General features: G+C 41.0%; 1 protein-coding gene across 2 annotated transcripts in view; it reads right to left on the bottom strand.

The window, feature by feature from the left end:
* The window catches only part of wars2 (tryptophanyl tRNA synthetase 2, mitochondrial), a 28894-nt gene extending 11835 nt beyond the window's left edge, over positions 1-17059 (bottom strand). Inside the window, exon 1 of one of the 2 annotated variants that reach the window (XM_006793597.3) lies at positions 16934-17059. In XM_006793597.3, the coding sequence (XP_006793660.2) occupies positions 16934-17038 (105 nt within the window). In that variant the 5' untranslated portion in view covers positions 17039-17059. The remainder of the gene's footprint in view (positions 1-16933) is intronic. The other variant, XM_035909070.2, reaches the window with a different exon arrangement.
* Between the last annotated feature and the right edge of the window lie 674 nt (positions 17060-17733).

Raw genomic sequence — 17733 nt, 5'->3', positions numbered from 1 at the left:
ATAGCACTTTAGATTTGATAATGAAATAACATCATGGAAATGTAATTACAAATGGTGTCATGTATAATCACATGAGCGATCAAAGATGTTCCACCGTCTTCATCACACCTCTGAACACTAGTCTCTCTTAAAACAAAGACCATATACCTATGAACGGTCTTATTCAATTCAATTTTTATTTTAGTTTCGCCAAATCACAACAACAGTGGCCACAAGGTGCAAAAAAACCTCAACAATCAGACGACCCCCTATGAGCAAGTACTTGGTGACAATGGGAAGCAAAAACTCCCTTATCGCAGGAAGTAATCTCCAGCAGAACCAGGCTCAGGGGGAGGCTGAGACCAGTGAGGGGTGAGGGGAAAGAAATAGAGCCAAAGTGTAATATCATCCCTTTTTAGCACATTAACTTATGTTCTTAAAACAGTGCCCATAACACCAATGTCTCCAGATTAGATTCAACTTTCCCTTGAAAAGGGAGAAAGTTACAACTAGAAAAAAGCCTGTAGAGACCGAAGTGTCAGAGTTAAACTAAACTATTGGGGTCATTAGCAGTCATGCTTGTATTACTAAGATGCTAACTCCATGGCTAGCACCTCTGTTCTCTCCCAAACACATCCAGCACAAAGAATGCATCACCTCATTGGCCAACAATATCACTTACAACCATCCAACCAGCTGCAAGGCCTTTCATTACCACAACAGAAAGCTGCACAAAAAAGGGGGATAAAAACAGCATAAATACATCACATATAACAACAGCAGCCCACCATAGAGTTAGGGTTTTTTCTATAATTAAAACAAGGACCTTATTTTAGAGACAGCAGCAGGGTCTCAACATTCACCAACTGAAAAAGGGAGATCAGTATTTGTGGTTGTACCACTGGACTAAAACTATATTTCTCTTCCTGCAGAGTCTGACTGGGGCCAAACACCCCATTTCTCCTGGCATCAGTCGGCTTCACTGAGCCTTGGCTTCCAATTAGCCTTGCTAGGCAAGAGTCTTAACCTCTGCTTGTGCCACCACACGATACAATTAGAGGGCAAGCAGAGCGGCACCTGTTATGACACATGAAACCACGCTGGCATCCAAAACTAGGGCTTTTCGACCAAAGCCGTTACACAGTAGATTAGGGCTTCAACAGAGCAGAAAGACACATGAACACAGACTGGAACTGTTTTTGTTGGTCTGGCTGAAAGACAAAATCTTTGGCGCTTTGGTAATACACATAACAGCCCACAGTAGAGACAAGGATTCAGTTCCCGGCAGAAGTGGCTTGGATGAATGCTCAAGGTAGATAAAAAGAACCACCGCATGCCTGAGGACTAGACCTTTGAGGTCTGCAGGATGACTGCGTGGCCAGAAATACCTGCCAATTGCCTGCTTTAGAAAAAAAGGTTCATGGGCTGCATTGTTACAGGTGTGTTATTACCTGTGTACCAAAATACAATGGAATACAAATCTGGAAGTCTAGTTTTAAATAACTACATGGATCTAGGGCTGCTCAATTAATCGAATTTTAATCACTATTACGATCTGGGCTTTCAACGATCATTAAAAATGACTGAGCCGATTATTAGCCCCTCCCTCATGCTTTACACTCGCGCTGCTCCGTGTGGCAAATCGAGCGCACCTCTCTGCATTTCGAACACGTGTCACAACAATTAAGAGCAGCGGTCTCCAACCTTTTTTGCGCCACGGACCGGTTTATGCCCGACAAATTTCATGGACTGGCCTTTAAGGTGTCGCGGATAAATACAACAAAATAAAACTAGTACCGGTACCGAAAAAAAGAAAATTTATTCATAACACACGTGAAGAGACCCAGGAAAACCGAGTAAAGGATAAAAACGATAACAAAATAACGCTGAAAACCGATAAAAACCCTGAAAACTATACATTTCACACCTGAGCCTCAACTCTCGCAGCCCAGTACCAAACGACTCACGGACCGGTACCGGTCCGAGGCCCGGGGGTTGGGGACCGCTGATTAAGAGGACCCGAGGGAAGCTCGGAAAGCTAAGCAGAAGTTATTTGGAGAGGAGAGTGACTGCTGTTGGTTGAAAAGAGAGGTAAAAAAAACTTCAGTGGTGTGGAAACATTATGGGTTCGCGGAGTCAGACGTGGATCAAGTAGACACAGTGTGTAAACTTTGCTACAGTGTCGTAGCTGCACCACAGAGCAACACTGCAAAGTTCACTAAGCATAGATGTTTACATTTTTCATTTATTTTTTATATTGCAAACATTTGCACTGTTATCAGTATTTGCACACTATTTTATATTATTTTTTGACAATCTTTAAAGTCATTATTCAATACATTGTTATTATTAAATATATATCATCAAATAATCGAGATCTCAATTTCAGTGAAAATAATCGTGATTATCATTTTTGCCATAATCGAGCAGCCCTACATGGATCCATGAATTTAAAGATAGTATGGCAATCTACAGGACTTTACACAAGGTGATGTGTATGGCTCAAGCACCTCAATCCACCAATAGTAGGTAACTGTAAGCTAGTAACAGTACCACTGCAATATATTAGGAATGTGTGTTTAATGAACAGTCTGTGCATTAAAGTTGCTAGATGATCTCAAATTGTTCAACTATTAATGCCTGAAGAACCTGCATTGTTTTTGTTGTAGGATCCCCCCACTATACCAACACATGGGGGTCTTATTGGGTGGAAAGTGGAGGCTGTACTTCTAATGCAGTGTTCAGGATAAAAATTGTTCTACAAATATGCTCTGAATATGCTGGCAAGAAGCAAAGGAAGAGATTCAGCAGCAGACAAATCAGTCTTACCACAAGATCCATTTAGAAGGTGCTCAATAGTTTTCAGTACTGGACCGCGGATTGGATTTTCCATACTTATTACTACCTCCGTATGCTCCAAGTTATGTCTATCCAAAACCTCTGAAAATGAAAATTGTGCTAAACTGTCAGATTTTATGTAATAACCTCGCAGTCGTTTTCAAAGAAGATATGTTAAGCTTTATATGAGATAGCACTGATGGGTTGTAAAAAGCAACACCTGGACGTTTGACTGAAGAGCCCATTTTAAAACTCCCCCCAACCCCACAAAGCCCACAGGATCTCCGCGTTATCGCCTCAAAATCTGACTGGCGATCATATGTTCCCCAGCTGCACTTTTCAAGGTTATTATAACTAATCATTAAAACCTGAAGTTTTCAGAGGATATCCTCTTCAGTCACCGCTCAGAAATCAGTTATCTTGACAGCTTGCTGAACTAAATCACATTCAATCTGACTGAGGGACAGGCTCGCCACAGCATCTGAGATCAGATAACAGTTGCTCTCTCACCGGCGTAGCCCAGAGGTTCTACATCTTTAAACCCTGAGGGATCGAATAACAACTGCTGGGAGGCCAGCGTTGGTCCACAAAGTCTCCATCTACTGGCCTGAGGGAGCAGCTTTCCACCCAGCGAGAGAGAGGCAGGAAGGAACTGGGTGCTTATGTCATTACCGACAGGGTAATTGCGCTGGAGTGCCATTGATGCTGAGAGCCTCTTAAGAGGTGTCAGGATTGATTTGGGTGCGGACGGGACCCAGAGTCTGGCTCATGTGTGTTCTCACCTCGAGCTGACATGCCAAACGCATGTTCCCCCCCCTTCTGCTCCGGCCCCCAGGGGAGGCCATTAGCCATGCAGACATGGTAATGGTGTCATTTGAGCCAATCGAGTGTCAAATGAGAGTCAACGCCACAGCTAACTAGCCACTGGGCAATCGTGGGCTATCACGCTTTAAGCCACTTCGCCAGACACCTCTGTGTTACTTTTGGTCTGAGAGAAGTGTCTTTAAACACATGCCACTACAGCTCTTGGAGGAGAAAGTAACCTACGCAAGTAAGTAAATCAACAAGAGCACGATGACAGAGGCGACAGCAAACGCTGTAAAGCAATTAATGTTTGTAATGAATACTGCACTGCAAAGCCAACAGTAATAAAATATTATCAACAAGCACACTTTTGCCACGCACAATATTAAATTCAATAACTTGTGAAATACTTGTATAGTGCTTGACCTTACATCTTTAAATGACTCCCAGTGGTATGTTAGACAATTTCCAGTAAGATAAATCATATATTTCTTACTCTAAACCGGATTTAAACATGTTAATAAAGACCTGAAACCATCATAAAATAGTGCTAAAGTTTGTCCATTTACAAAATGCTAGAAATCACAAGTAATTCTATTTTACAATATCACCTCTGCCACGGAGCTTATGTGTTTCATGGCGTTTACCAGCATATATTTCTGTCTGTAATCACAGTGGCTCCAAAAGTTTTGTATGAATTATGATAAAACTTTGTAGGGGTGTAGAGCGGGATCGTGTTTACAATCTTACATCCACCAATGGCCTTCAAGGTCAGTTTAATATTTTATTGGTCTAAACTGGAAAAAGCCTTAAAACTCAGAAAGTATGATTCTTACAATGTGATGTCACATTTTACGCCTCCAACAAAGTCAATAGATTGATCTGAAGCTCATTCAGTTCAGTTCTATTTATACAGTGCCAAATCACAACAACAGTCACATCAAGGCTCTATAGAGTAAGGTAGACCCTACAATGATACATACCCACCTCATAAGAATAGGATTCTTATGATTGTAATAATAATATACATTTTGTTATGTACATTACAGTAACAGGTATTAATCATTTAAATACACAACAATTTGAATACATGTGCAATGTGCCTTCCCTGAATAATTTTTTAATTAAATGAAACTTGTGATCAAAACCTTTTTTTTTACTTATTCACATATTTATTATTAAATAATTCAAGGAACTGCACTTAACACTGAAAATAGATACATGTACTATATCTACAAAGATAAAAATTATTTAAAAAAAAATTTATATTCAAAATTGTGCATGTTAAAATATATTTCAACAGGGAAAATAATAAAAGCTGCAATGTGCAATTGTTTTTACTACACTACAAACTTTTCAAAGTACATTTAAAAGACCAGAGAGTGAGCTGCCTTGGCAGAGGTTTTGCACTCTTGAGGTGCTTCTTGTTGTGTTCTTTGATCATTTCTTTCTGAGGGAAATAATATTTTGGACCAAATGTTGTGTTTATTCCTTTATTTGAAAACGGAACAGACACTCTCTCTGGGTTGAAATATTCCAAAAACTAAACTAAACTAAAAAAAACAAAACAAAAACACTTTCAGCCACCAAAGTGAAGGAACTTACAACACTGCCGTCCTTGGAGTATGACAGATGGTGTCTGGCTCACATATTGTCAATTCAAGAAAAAACAAAAATCAAAAAGAAAAATAATTGAGACAACAGCCTGAGTAACAGCTGACGTTAATTCTTAGTTAACAAATGAAACACTTCCATCTTGTCCAGTTGCTGTTTTATACAAGCAAACCTCTGTTGAGCAGTGTTATCTGTCTTCTTCTGTTGTCTTTCCACTTCTGTCTCTTTCTGCCTCATTCTCATAGTTCCTGCTGATGACACGGAGCAGACACGGAAAAGGCTGGCCATTCTCATCTCATATTTTTTACACCGACAGGAGCGTGGTGCTTTCAGACCGCACCGTCGCAAAGGCGACGAAAGCTTTCTTCATCCACGTCTGCCATATGCTAAATACATTACGCACCATGTGTGTGTGACATTAACGCCAACAGCTAGAAGGTTACATACACTAAAAAGGCCATGCTTTCACACTTGCACTACCTTTCCGGGAATATGTGTTCATTTGTCCGCGTGTGTGGTATTATCCGTAGGGATAGCGATCATGTGCAAACAGACATATGTCCACACGTGTAGTCTATGCCTACATCAACATCAGTGAAGCTGTGAAGGTGTCTGTCCATGTGAATTTGACAGCTCACATCAAGTGGAAAGAACACTATCAGCCAGTCTACCCAAAACAGTAACATGACTTCGATCCCATCCACAAGCTGCCTTATTAAATGGAAAACAACTGTCACAGGCGCCACTTCATTCCAATCATTTGAAGACGAGGAGAAATCAGTGATTGCTTTCCCACAGTTTAATAGAAAGTCTCATTCCAGGAAAATTTCCGTCTTCTCTCCAAAGTATCCCGCAGCACTGGAACAACTGCATATTGGGAAATGACAAATATTGGATTCATCATTTGACTGAGTGCGAGCTACAATGAAATTACGCCCTTAACAAGGAATGTGTAAAATGACAGATAGCAGTGGAAGCAGATGCATCAAAGTGGATGCACAGACTCTGGGCTTGAATCTACAATCATATATGTTTTCCCTCTGCTAGATTAAAGGCCATACGTTTGGATGCTTCCAACTCACATGTAGGCTGAATTGGACAAAGTGTGATCGAAAAGTTTTCATTGTGGAAAACCATACCCATGTCTCTCCTTCATGGTTGCCCACTTAGAGAGCACTGCAACTTTGTTTTTTGTTTTGTTTTTTACATTACCAGCTGATACTATCACACTTTGTTTGTCTCATCTGAAGTCTCGGAGAAAAGCACCCATTCTACGCCATTCTTTTACACATCATGTCAAGCAGGGTTTTCCTAATTCTCCTTTTTACACATCCCCGGCACTTTATTTAATCTAGACATTAATCATTGCAGACGCACATAAGAGTGCAAACTTCAATTTCTAAACCAATTTCCAGTAGCGAGAAATTCACGCAGACCATTTCCTTTTGTGCTACATGTGAGAAACTGTGCAGAATTTATGCTTTTGTTACTTTTGTTCACTAAAGCTGCTACGTAATCTGAAAAAAAAGCAAGCCAAATAGACCACAGGTTCATCATCATTATTATTATCATTATTATTATTATTATTATTATCACTACAACTGCTGCTATCAAGCATTTGTAGCTTCCAGCTAGTGTGACCCGACAGTCTCGCCCTAGCTATGTTATTAATCATAGCCATGGTTTTGGTTGAGCTAAAACTTGCATAACACCTCATTTCTCTTCTCAGATCTCCTCCAGACTGCTTTTCAGAGCTCATACATCATATCAGAGCCTCAGTGTCCTGGAGTGGTCCACTGATATCTCTCTCACCGTGGAGCTGAGGAGGAGGTACGACAGTCACCGCCTTTTTACTACGCCAATTTCAGCACGTCTGAAGGAGAAAAAAAAGAAAAAACACCTCTGGGAGCATCGCTGCTTTCCCTGCTGTGAATTACCATCAGCTCTTTGTGGGCAAGCAAAGCGCCCCAGATCTAACCATGTCTGTGGAGCACAGAGATGGGGCCACGGATGGAGGATTTTCGCTGCGCTCCCGCTGAGTGTCTTGCACATTGGATCCAGTGTTCTTAGTCTGTCCCGGGCACTGCAGGCACCCCATTAACGCCAACATGCTGAAATACACTTTGACACAGAGCCCCTCCCCTCCTTACCCACATATCTTTCTTCATCTCTGTCTTTCGCTCACTTAGGGACCTGTTAAAGCAGGCGACCGACAGAGCTGCACTTCAGTCAGGTATCAAACAGGAAATAGGGCTTACTGTACTCCCCACCATCCTCACCGCTTTTTTCTTGAAAGCATGTGTGTGTGTTTAGCCAATGTGAGGATACACTCAAACACTCAAATTTGAAACAAAGTCCATATGACCACAGAGAAAATGTGCACACACCATGAAAGGCGTATTAATGAAATTAGCTGAAGAAAAGTAAATGGAGCGCTGGATAAAGCAGGGGACAGAAGAACAGGAAAAAATATTAAAGGAGGAAGCAATATAATTTTTTTTTTTAAAAATCAGACTGACTATAGTCCAGTCAAAGGCATTTTTTCCCTTTTTTCCCCCCATAGAGTGGGTTGCAGGGGCAGCAGAAGAGAAGGCCCAAAAGGAGCAATTGATTAAATCTGTGGTTGACGTGTGGGACAGGTGAGATTGATGAGGTTCCTCTGAGCTTCACACTGTGCAGAGAGCGGGGCTACAGGAACAGAACACTGCAGTGTGGCAGGCCAGGGCTCAGGGCCCGCTCGCGCCGTGGGGTCCCTTGGCTGATTAATGGGACTGGAGGCCCTTCAAAAACAGCACTCCCCGCAGACAGGGCTCAACAGTGCTCCAAAAATAACCAGGCAGCAGAGGCAGCTCCGGCCTCCAGTCCTAAATGTCTGCAGCTTCTGAAGAAACCAGACTTCAGTATAGCCTGGGGGGAGATCATCAAGAGGAGCACTGCCTACTTAAGACAGGAAACTTGGATCTGGCTCATTAGAAACTAAACATTTAATGACTTTTCTAGTTTATGGGAAGTGACAAACACTGACAACTGATAGTGTATCAATGACAGTGTCCTATTAGGTGCTGATGTTATTATACATAACACGTGTGAAAGATGGTAAATCCAAAAAAGCAGAAACTGCACACCATTTAACATTAAGGCCCATAATAAAACATCTTCCTAACACAGATTTAAAAGACTACTTTTGAATACTTTAGAAATTTTTAACAACATTCCACATCTCAGTGTTTCCCACAAAACCTCCATTTGATTTGTTGGCAGCAGGGCAGGGAAGGATACATGCACAGGTGGATGCATCTTTTGTGCACCATCACACTTCCTTAAAACAATTAATAAAGAATTAAACAGTTTTCTTTTGCAAATGTAAGTACAGATATTTTGTGACAAATAAACAACACAGAAATGATCAACTGCCTCTTTAATGAGATGCCCAACCCACAGTTTTGGTTAGAAATTAGCTAGGATATGTGAATAGCTCTCGTTGCCTCATTGAACTTGAACCAATGGCACATAAACCAGTTCTGCAGCTGCTGCAGGTCCTGTTTAGATTCCCCTCCAGTTGACAGCACATCTGCAGAGCAGAACAACGTCTACTTCACTGAAACTCAAAAAAATGGGAAGCGTTGGGGATAGCTGATTAGCAGTAATTGGAATTAAAATTGAAGGGATGATCATTTGTGATGAAAACTAGTCATTGGGCAACTGTTCCTTCTGTTTATACAATTCAGGATCGTGGAGGGGGCGCAATTTAGTAACACCAATTAACCTTAAGTGTATGTCTTTGGACCGTGGGAAGAAGCTGGGAGAATACGCAAACTCCCAAGAACCTCTTTCTCTGACATGATGGTGCTAACCACTGCATTGCCAACCTTCCCATCTTTTGGATGTATGTAACATCTACAGCTATATGACCAAGGGCTAACTTGGGTTAGAAACCTAATCTCCACTGCAGATAGTAATTTCAACTAGCCAAGCCTGTGGATGAGGAAATGAGCATACTATATACAAAAATCAAAAATGTATCATTTATAATACATCTTTTCTAAAATAAAATATAGATGTTAATAATCATTTTATGTGTGATGATGTTGGGGAAAAAAAAAAGTTTCATTCAGACTCTTCGCCCCATAATTAAAGAGAAAGCACACATACACACATATATACTAAATAAACTATGATCAGAGTAAGATGAAATTGAACCTGTTGTAAAGACATCATAAAGCACCGTTTTTTCATGCAACAGTGTTCACAAATCTTTCAGACTAAACAGTGGGCGCTAGGGCTGCTCGATTATGGCAAAAATGATAATCACGATTATTTTCACTGAAATTGAGATCTCGATTATTTGACGATATTTATTTAACAATAACAATGTATTGAATAATGACTTTAAAGACTGTCAAAAAAATAATATAAATTACTGATAACAGTGCAAATGTTTGCAATATAAAAAATAAATGAAAAATGTAAACATCTATGCTTAGTGAACTTTGCAGTGTTGCTCTGTGGTGCAGCTACGACACAGTAGCAAAGTTTACACACTATGTCTACTTGATCCACGTCTGACTCCGCGAACCCATAATGTTTCCACACCACTGAAGTTTTTTTTACCTCTCTTTTCAACCAACAGCAGTCACTCTCCTCTCCAAATAACTTCTGCTTAGCTTTCCGAGCTTCCCTCAGGTCCTCTTAATCAGCGGTCCCCAACCCCCGGGCCTCGGACCGGTACCGGTCCGTGAGTCATTTGGTACTGGGCTGCGAGAGTTGAGGCTCAGGTATGAAATGTATAGTTTTCAGGGTTTTTATCGGTTTTCAGCGTTATTTTGTTTACTTGGTTCTCCTTGGTCTTTTCAAGTGTGTTATGAATAAATTTTATTTTTTTCGGTACCGGTACTAGTTTTATTTTGTTGTATTTATCCGCGACACCTTAAAGGCCGGTCCATGAAAATATTGTCGGGCATAAACCGGTCCGTGGCGCATAAAAGGTTGGGGACCGCTGCTCGTAATTGTTGTGACACGTGTTCGAAATGCAGAGAGGTGCGCTCGATTTGGCACACGGAGCAGCGCGAGAGTAAAGCACGAGGGAGGTGCTAATAATCGGCGCGGTCATTTTTAATGATCGTTGAAAGCCCAGATCGTAATCGTGATTAAAATTCGATTAATTGAGCAGCCCTAGTGGGCGCATGAACTTCATGGACCAATCAAATACTAAAGATTCAAAGCAGCTTTGTATTTGTATTTATTAAATAATTAGGTAGCATGGCAGCATCAGACAAACACACCAATGCAGTTTTTTGGAGGGGGAAGTTCAGCTCACCTTTCACTTTAAATGCTTCTAGACAGAATAAGATCGCTAACCACTCACAGCAAACTATTTAGCATCCTAATTTTAATATAATAAAGGTTATCATTCTCACAAAAGATGAATCAATCCAAAAGCAGGATCACTGACTACAACCCAGCTCAAGTTCAGCTTTGCTAGAGCCAAACCAGTTTGCCTACAAAAACGATCCCATGAGCAGCAGCTGTGCACAGCTGGGAAACTTCGTTTATATTGCAATTTTTTCACTCTTAGATAAACACATTTATACCAGAGCTACTTACTTCCATGCTTTGGCTCTGCTCAAGCCATTTGAAATAGCTTCATTAAACCATTTCCTTCCCTTTCAATGTTGACAATGGATATGTTTAATTTCATTTCATTTCACTTGCTGGAAACAAATGACTGACAGGAACTCAAAAAGAAAAACAAGTAAGCGTCACAAGGCAGCAAAAACCTAGCCAGCGCACACGTCATAAATTTGACAATATGTAATTAAAGTAACACTCAGGGTGAACCTCCACCTCTGAAGAGTGCAGTCATTTCCGTCTCCAAAGGAAGTGTCTCTCAATTTGAGTGCGACTCAAAAGACACAATATCAGATACTCGTTTGGTTTTAATTAAAAATGTCAGAAGCTTGGGAAAAAGTGCTGCAGACAGCACAAGCTGAAGCATGGAAGAACTAGTAAGATTTGTCAGGTACCACTGTGGGCACGTCTGTGGAGCGACTCTGTAATTCGACTTAGCTATATGAAATTATCCAAACGAATACGCTGACATATGGGATTGCTTTAAGAGACGGGTAATGTGCACGGCATCTGAGTGAGGGCCCCGGCTGCAGAATGATTACGACAGACCTAATTACACAGGAGGGACTGCTGAGAATTAGCGGGCTTTTCTGACAGTTGAAAATAAATAGGGCAGTTAATGAACATCCTCAAAGGAGAGACTGTGTTTCCGCGCTCTCGCAGGCCCCTCCCGTGTGGTGTGGGAACAGCTCTAATGGTTTTAACTGACACTCGAGTAAGTGAACGTGGAGTCAAGGAGAACGGAGAGAAAAATTAGAAGTCACTTCCTCTTTCCTGGAGCTGGTGGCTGACATGACTGATATCAACCAATAACAGGAGCACAGGCCGGGGATGCCTGGACAGGGGAGGAACATATTTACAAGTGATTTGAGGCTGGAGGTAACTCTGCTGTAGAGCAGGGGTCCCCAGTCCCAGTCCACGAGGGCCGGTGTCCCTGCAGGTTTTAGATGTGTCCTTGATCCATCACAGCTGATTTAAATGGATAAATTACCTTCTCAACATGTCTTGAAGTTCTTGGTAATAAACTAATCATGTGATTCAGGTGTATTGACCCAGGGTGAGAGCTAAAACCTGCAGGGACAACAGCCCTCGCGGACTGGGATTGGGGACCCCTGCTGTAGAGTTACAGTAGAAATATTTCAGTGCTAGCCAAACAAATCAGCAGTTTCTCAAGTGCAAAGATACAAAGATTTATATATAAAGATTTGCTTATTTTTAACTGAGAACTGTTCTTTTTTTGTTTTTTTTCTTGAGGACAAAAAAAAAAAAGCTATCACAGTACCTCTAAAAGAGCCATTGCAGGGGGGGGCGCGGTATGAAAAGGGGAAGAAAAAAAAACAACAACAACAATGCTTGGACACTGCTAGCACGGGGCACCCACACAAACGCAAAGCAGGAGATGAAGCATCGCTGAATATGTTTCCAAACCAACTTCATTCTAAGCCAAAGATTAGAAAAAATGGTGAAGCAAATCTTCCCTTTGCTTTCACCTGCAGAATTGGTTTTCCCTTAGTCGGGAGCAGCGCTGGGCTGTTCAAATCACAGACAAACAGTATCCCACATTCTTGATTTTTAGTTCACAAACACTTGTAATGACTAACTACTCCTGACATTTTGGAGATGTTTGCTCTTTATACAGTAAAGTTACAGCGGGATACAAATAATATCAGGCTGATCCTGCCACGATTTGTTCCCTGGGTTCAAATCCCAGACAAACAGTATCCCACAGCTGTTTATGTTTTTAAACCTATTTTGCACAGAGAGGAATTTTTTGAAAAATGTATTGATAGCAATGTTGAATATTATTACACATGAAAAAAAAACTACATGTAAAATAATCACACCGTGATGCTTCTGCCTTTGTAAATAGAGGGAGAGAGGGAGGGAGAAAATTTGGGAACCACTGGGTTAATTGATTAATCCAAATTGCCCATAGGTGTGAATGTGCGAGTGAATGTGAGCATGAATGGTTGTCTGTCTCTGTGTGTTAGCCCTGCGACAGACTGGCGACCTGTCCAGGGTGTACCCCGCCTCTCGCCCTATGTCAGCTGGGATAGGTTCCAGCGCCCCCCGTGACCCTGAGAAGGAGAAGCGGAAGCGGATGGATGGATTACAGTTTAAGTGACCTCCCAAAGAGTCCAATTTGCAGCCAATCACAGAGCCAGTCTTCCCGATGAGTTTATTCAGTTCAGTCATCGCACAGCTCCAATGCTGCTCTGCCAGCAGTCCGCAGCCTAGTACTGGCTGTTGCACATACTGAAGGATCTCAACTTCTTTAGAAACTGCAGCCTGCTCTTCCCCTTTTTGTACGCAGCCTCTGTGTTGCGCATCCAATTCATCACCATGCTGTCCCAGACACAGGCTGTGTAGTTTCCTCTTCCCTCTGAAGACTGGTGTGTAGGCTCCAGGCCTCCAAAGCAATGGCAACAACTTTTGATCTCAAGACTTAAAACAAAAAAAAAGTTCATCTGCAAAATTCCTGAAATAATTTTGGAATTGATGCACTAATCAGCACCACAACTGCATTCTAAGACATTTTATACCTTTCAGCTGCAATGTCTCTCACCACCAAAAAAAGCTGGGAAAAACATGCGTTTCTAACCCGTTCATCCAGCCAGGACTGCAAAAAATAAAGCAAAACAAAAACACATTTTAATTTTAGGCCTTGGCAAGTTGATGTTTCCTCGCTGATATTTGCTTTCCCAAACAGGCATCAAGGAGACCAATATTTAAAAGCAAACCACAGCCGACAAACATTTCTCCAAATCAAAAGCATCTGACAAACGGTCGCACTTCATCTTTGTGTCAGTCCGTTGAGGCTCACTGACTTTTTACAGTGCAGAAAAACCTCTAAAAGAGCATCTTGTTTGACGCACATCACACCTCGGAGCATTGTGAGCACACTCGTGTTTGCACTCGGCCGTCCACATTTGGAGAAAATTAAAACAAATGAAAACCAACACTTCATTTCTGATGTTATTGCTGGTAATGAAGCACCGCTGTGATGCTTTCAGAGTCCCCCCCCAGCTTTCCACCCCTTCCTCCCCTCTCGTCGCACACCTTCTCCGGCCCCTCCAGAGACTTTGGCTTAACAAAATACAGACGAGATGGCAGTGAACGCAGATTCTGTGTTACAGCTCGTACATCAACCAGCAGTGGAGTTTTGAGCAGATGGGTGAAGTTTGGAGGTGCACAGTCATGCCAGAACAACTCAATATTTAGGATTGTTGTTACTCTGAAACAAACTGGTTGTTTTTACGTGTGCCAAGGGACTCATCGTTTGCCTTAACACATCATTTGCTTCGCAAGGGCAGCTGCACAATGATAAAAAGCCCTAAGCTCACTTATATTAGGCGTGTTTCTCGAATCCACTGAAGTCAAAAAGGTACACTTAAGGAGTGCTACTGAGGATGTGATGTCACATGCCAGACTAGGAAAATAAACTCCCCAAAACAAACTCAAGCCAGACGAGCAAATGAAAACTACTAAAATAGTGAACAAATACGACGTGTTACATCACAGAATAAATCTTCAAACTCATGCAGAAACCAAAAACACACTAAACGACTCTTCATAAGAAAAAAAGAAAAAGAACTGTGACACCATTAGTTTATATAACTGAGACAACCATGTTTTGCTTGCTTAATTCAATCTCAGTTTACTTCCTCCATTTCCCAGAATCCCTTTCCAACAGGGACTGGGTGAAACTATGTTTTGTTCTAGTTTGATCTATATTTTGTCTGATTTATGGCTGAAGCCTTGGACTGAATCAATCATATTTACATTCAATTCATTTCTATTCTATTTATATAGCACCAAATTATCTGCACAGCAGCACCACAGCAGTCACCTCAAGAAGCTTTATATTATAAGGTAAAGACCCTGCAGATAACCAGGGCATGTGGACAGCAAAATATTAAAATGCCGTGTAAAAACCATCAGCAAATGTCACATGATCATTTAAATTCTATTCATTCGCATGCATTAACAGCCTGACTGTAAACTGACTCAAAGAAAAAGAAAGTCTAGGATCAAATGTCAGCTGGCTCCACCCACAAGCTCCAAACTACGGCCCCAGCCTCCGATATTCCTCCAGCCAAAGGAAGAATATTGGATGATTGAATTCTTGCACAGAATAAAAATAAACATAAGGTCTAATGAGGCGTTCCAGGTTCAAAACAGATCAGAACATTTTCCCAAATTGTCAGCAGTTTTCCAGATACACATTAGCTTCATCCCAGCCAGTTATAGCCACACTGCACATCATTTTAATCGCTTTAGATTGATTTCCAGAATTCCATCCTCCAGAATATTCATTTCCAGGGTGTGGAACCTGAATTTAATATCATCTGTCTTTATTTTCATCCAGAGTGCAACAAAAAGTACAAGTTTTTTTCTTCTTTTGAACAAGAAGAAATCTAATAGCTGCGACTAAAGAGTGTAATTTAATCATTGCGCCAAAAGGAGTGTCAGTACTTTTCATACTTCATACTGTGTACAATGACACAGTAGTATGTCATTAGCGTGAAAGCTCTCCGCTGTAAGTAAAGACACACAGCTTGGTAAAGTAATCCACCACAAAAACATTGCTAACAACAAACCTAACCATATACTCAAATCACCTTGACCCAGCTGAACGTGGATATTTTAAAAAAGCTAACAAAGGAAAGGTGGCTAAAGCTAACCAGAGCTCAGAGCCAGCCGCAAGCCAGCAGCCTCGGTATAAGCAAAAGATCAAAGTGGCTACAGGGAGATTATGGAGATGAGTGAAAAAGAGAAATGGGTTGATGTCCTGTCATCTAGTGAAGTTCTAAACATCCTAGAAGATGATGTAATTAATGACATTAGCTTTGTTACACAAGTCTGCTGCACCTTCTTTTGTTCGGTAATACATCAGGTAAATGTGGGTGTAACTCATCTACAGGTAATTTTTTGTACCTTCTGTCAGTAGCTGAACACATTGTTTTCAATTGTTTAAATAAGTAAGAAATTTTTATTCCTAAACCAGATTTAAAGCCAAAGAGCTTTACATTAATATAAAACAGAATAAACAAAAATCCGACACTACATTCACTCACAGTTTACATGAAATAACCCAAATTAATTTCAAATTTAAAAACAGCCACAGTTGAGGCTGATCTCAGGTCCCTTATGAGATTATTACAGAGTTTTGGTGCAACAACAGCAAAGGCATAAGGTTTGACCACAGGATGAACAGCAGTCTCTGAGAACTCCACTCTTAGAAAGATAAATTTGCCAAGCCCTGAAAAGAACCCTGTCTAAAGAAAATTCTTAATATAGGCAAACATCTAATCATAAAGTAAACACAATAAAGAATCTGGCGTTTTATTGCCAGATTACGATACTTCTTTTTTAGTTTTTAGAAATCAGTCACATGGTTACAGGAAAAAATAATAAAAACAATGAATCAGAGTGATGTTTAGGTTCTAATTAGCTTATGGTAGTTTACCTAATGAGAAAGTGTTTTAATGGGAATAAAAGAAGAAATAACAAGCACCTGACTAACGTCACAGAAATATCTGTGATGACGGAAATAATGGTGATAATGTGACCCAACATAGGTTGTGTCGCCTGTTCGATGCATTATGTCAGTTAGATTTGTGAATACATCCTTTAGCCTGCAAAACAGCACTTCATGGTGCACATGCATGAGGCGGACTGGATCGAAATAGGAGATATGCGAGGCTGACTAATCTGCAAATTCTCGCCCCTGCCATAATACACCTCTATTGAGTTTTTCCACCTTCCTTTTAAAGAAGAACTACACGTCAAGTGTGTTGCTGCAGCACACAGAGCATGTTTACTGTGTGCATGAGTTTATTAGAAACAGACGTAACACTTAGAGCCCATCTAAACTGTTTCAAAGCGTAATGCACCTGTTAATGTGCATTAGTCATTTATTAGCTGACCTTCTTTGAGTTCTCAACACGAAATAAACACCGAAAGCATCGCTTTCAACGAAACTCTTGTCAGAACAGCGTTTATTGCGTATGAATTTTTCACCCACGAAGCTCGTGAATAACTACACCAGCTTTCTTGCAAAGCATACCTTGTTTTCCGGACGAAGTCCTGCGCAAAGCAACCTTACCGGCGAGTTTAACTTCTGAATGAATCTGGGGAAATGCTTCAAGTTATTCCGCATGGGGAGCGCCATCTTTGATTATAGCTTCCAACTACGGCGGCTGTGAAAGGACAAAAGGACAGCGGCAATTCAGAGTCAGGGCGTTTATAGGAGTTTTGAAATTTGGTGGCAGGACGGGCGGCCCACGGAGGGAGGTGGAGCCCATATGGGAGCCTAATATTTAATCAGAAGTAAACAGAGATCAGAACTGGTTTGGCAAACACTCAACACAGCCTAAGGTTCATATGCAACCCTTTGCCCTCACAGTATTATACAAAAAGTGGCACCAGCAAGAAATTAAACTTCATTTTGCACCGAGCAACGTTTTAAGATGTGTTACTTTAATTTTGTATGTTGCCAAATCACAACAATTGCCTTAAGACACTTTCTATTGATAAGGTAAGGACCCTAAAAATTAGAAAGAAACCCCAACAATCCCACAACCCCTTGTGAGCAAGCAATTGTCAACAGTGGGAAGGAAAAACTTCATTTCACCAAAAAGCAACCTCCAACAGAACCAGGTTCAGAGAGGGCAGCCATCTGCTGCAAGCATTTGTGGTAAAAGCCATAATCGTACTAGGGGAGACCGGGGATAGTTGTAACATTTTTCACATTTCTGTCTGTAAATTGGAGCTCTTTTAAGGTAGTGGATTCAAAATGTAATGCAAAGTATTTACATGTCTCGGCTATTAAATAGTGCAGCTATTTTCTCTGCAGCACAATTACCC

This window comes from Neolamprologus brichardi, chromosome 16 (assembly GCF_056152115.1).
Source record: "Neolamprologus brichardi isolate AB-2024 chromosome 16, ASM5615211v1, whole genome shotgun sequence".
NCBI classification, from domain to species: Eukaryota; Metazoa; Chordata; class Actinopteri; order Cichliformes; family Cichlidae; genus Neolamprologus; species Neolamprologus brichardi.
Note: the sequence above shows the minus strand (reverse complement) of the source record. Positions and strands in the feature narration are given on the sequence as shown.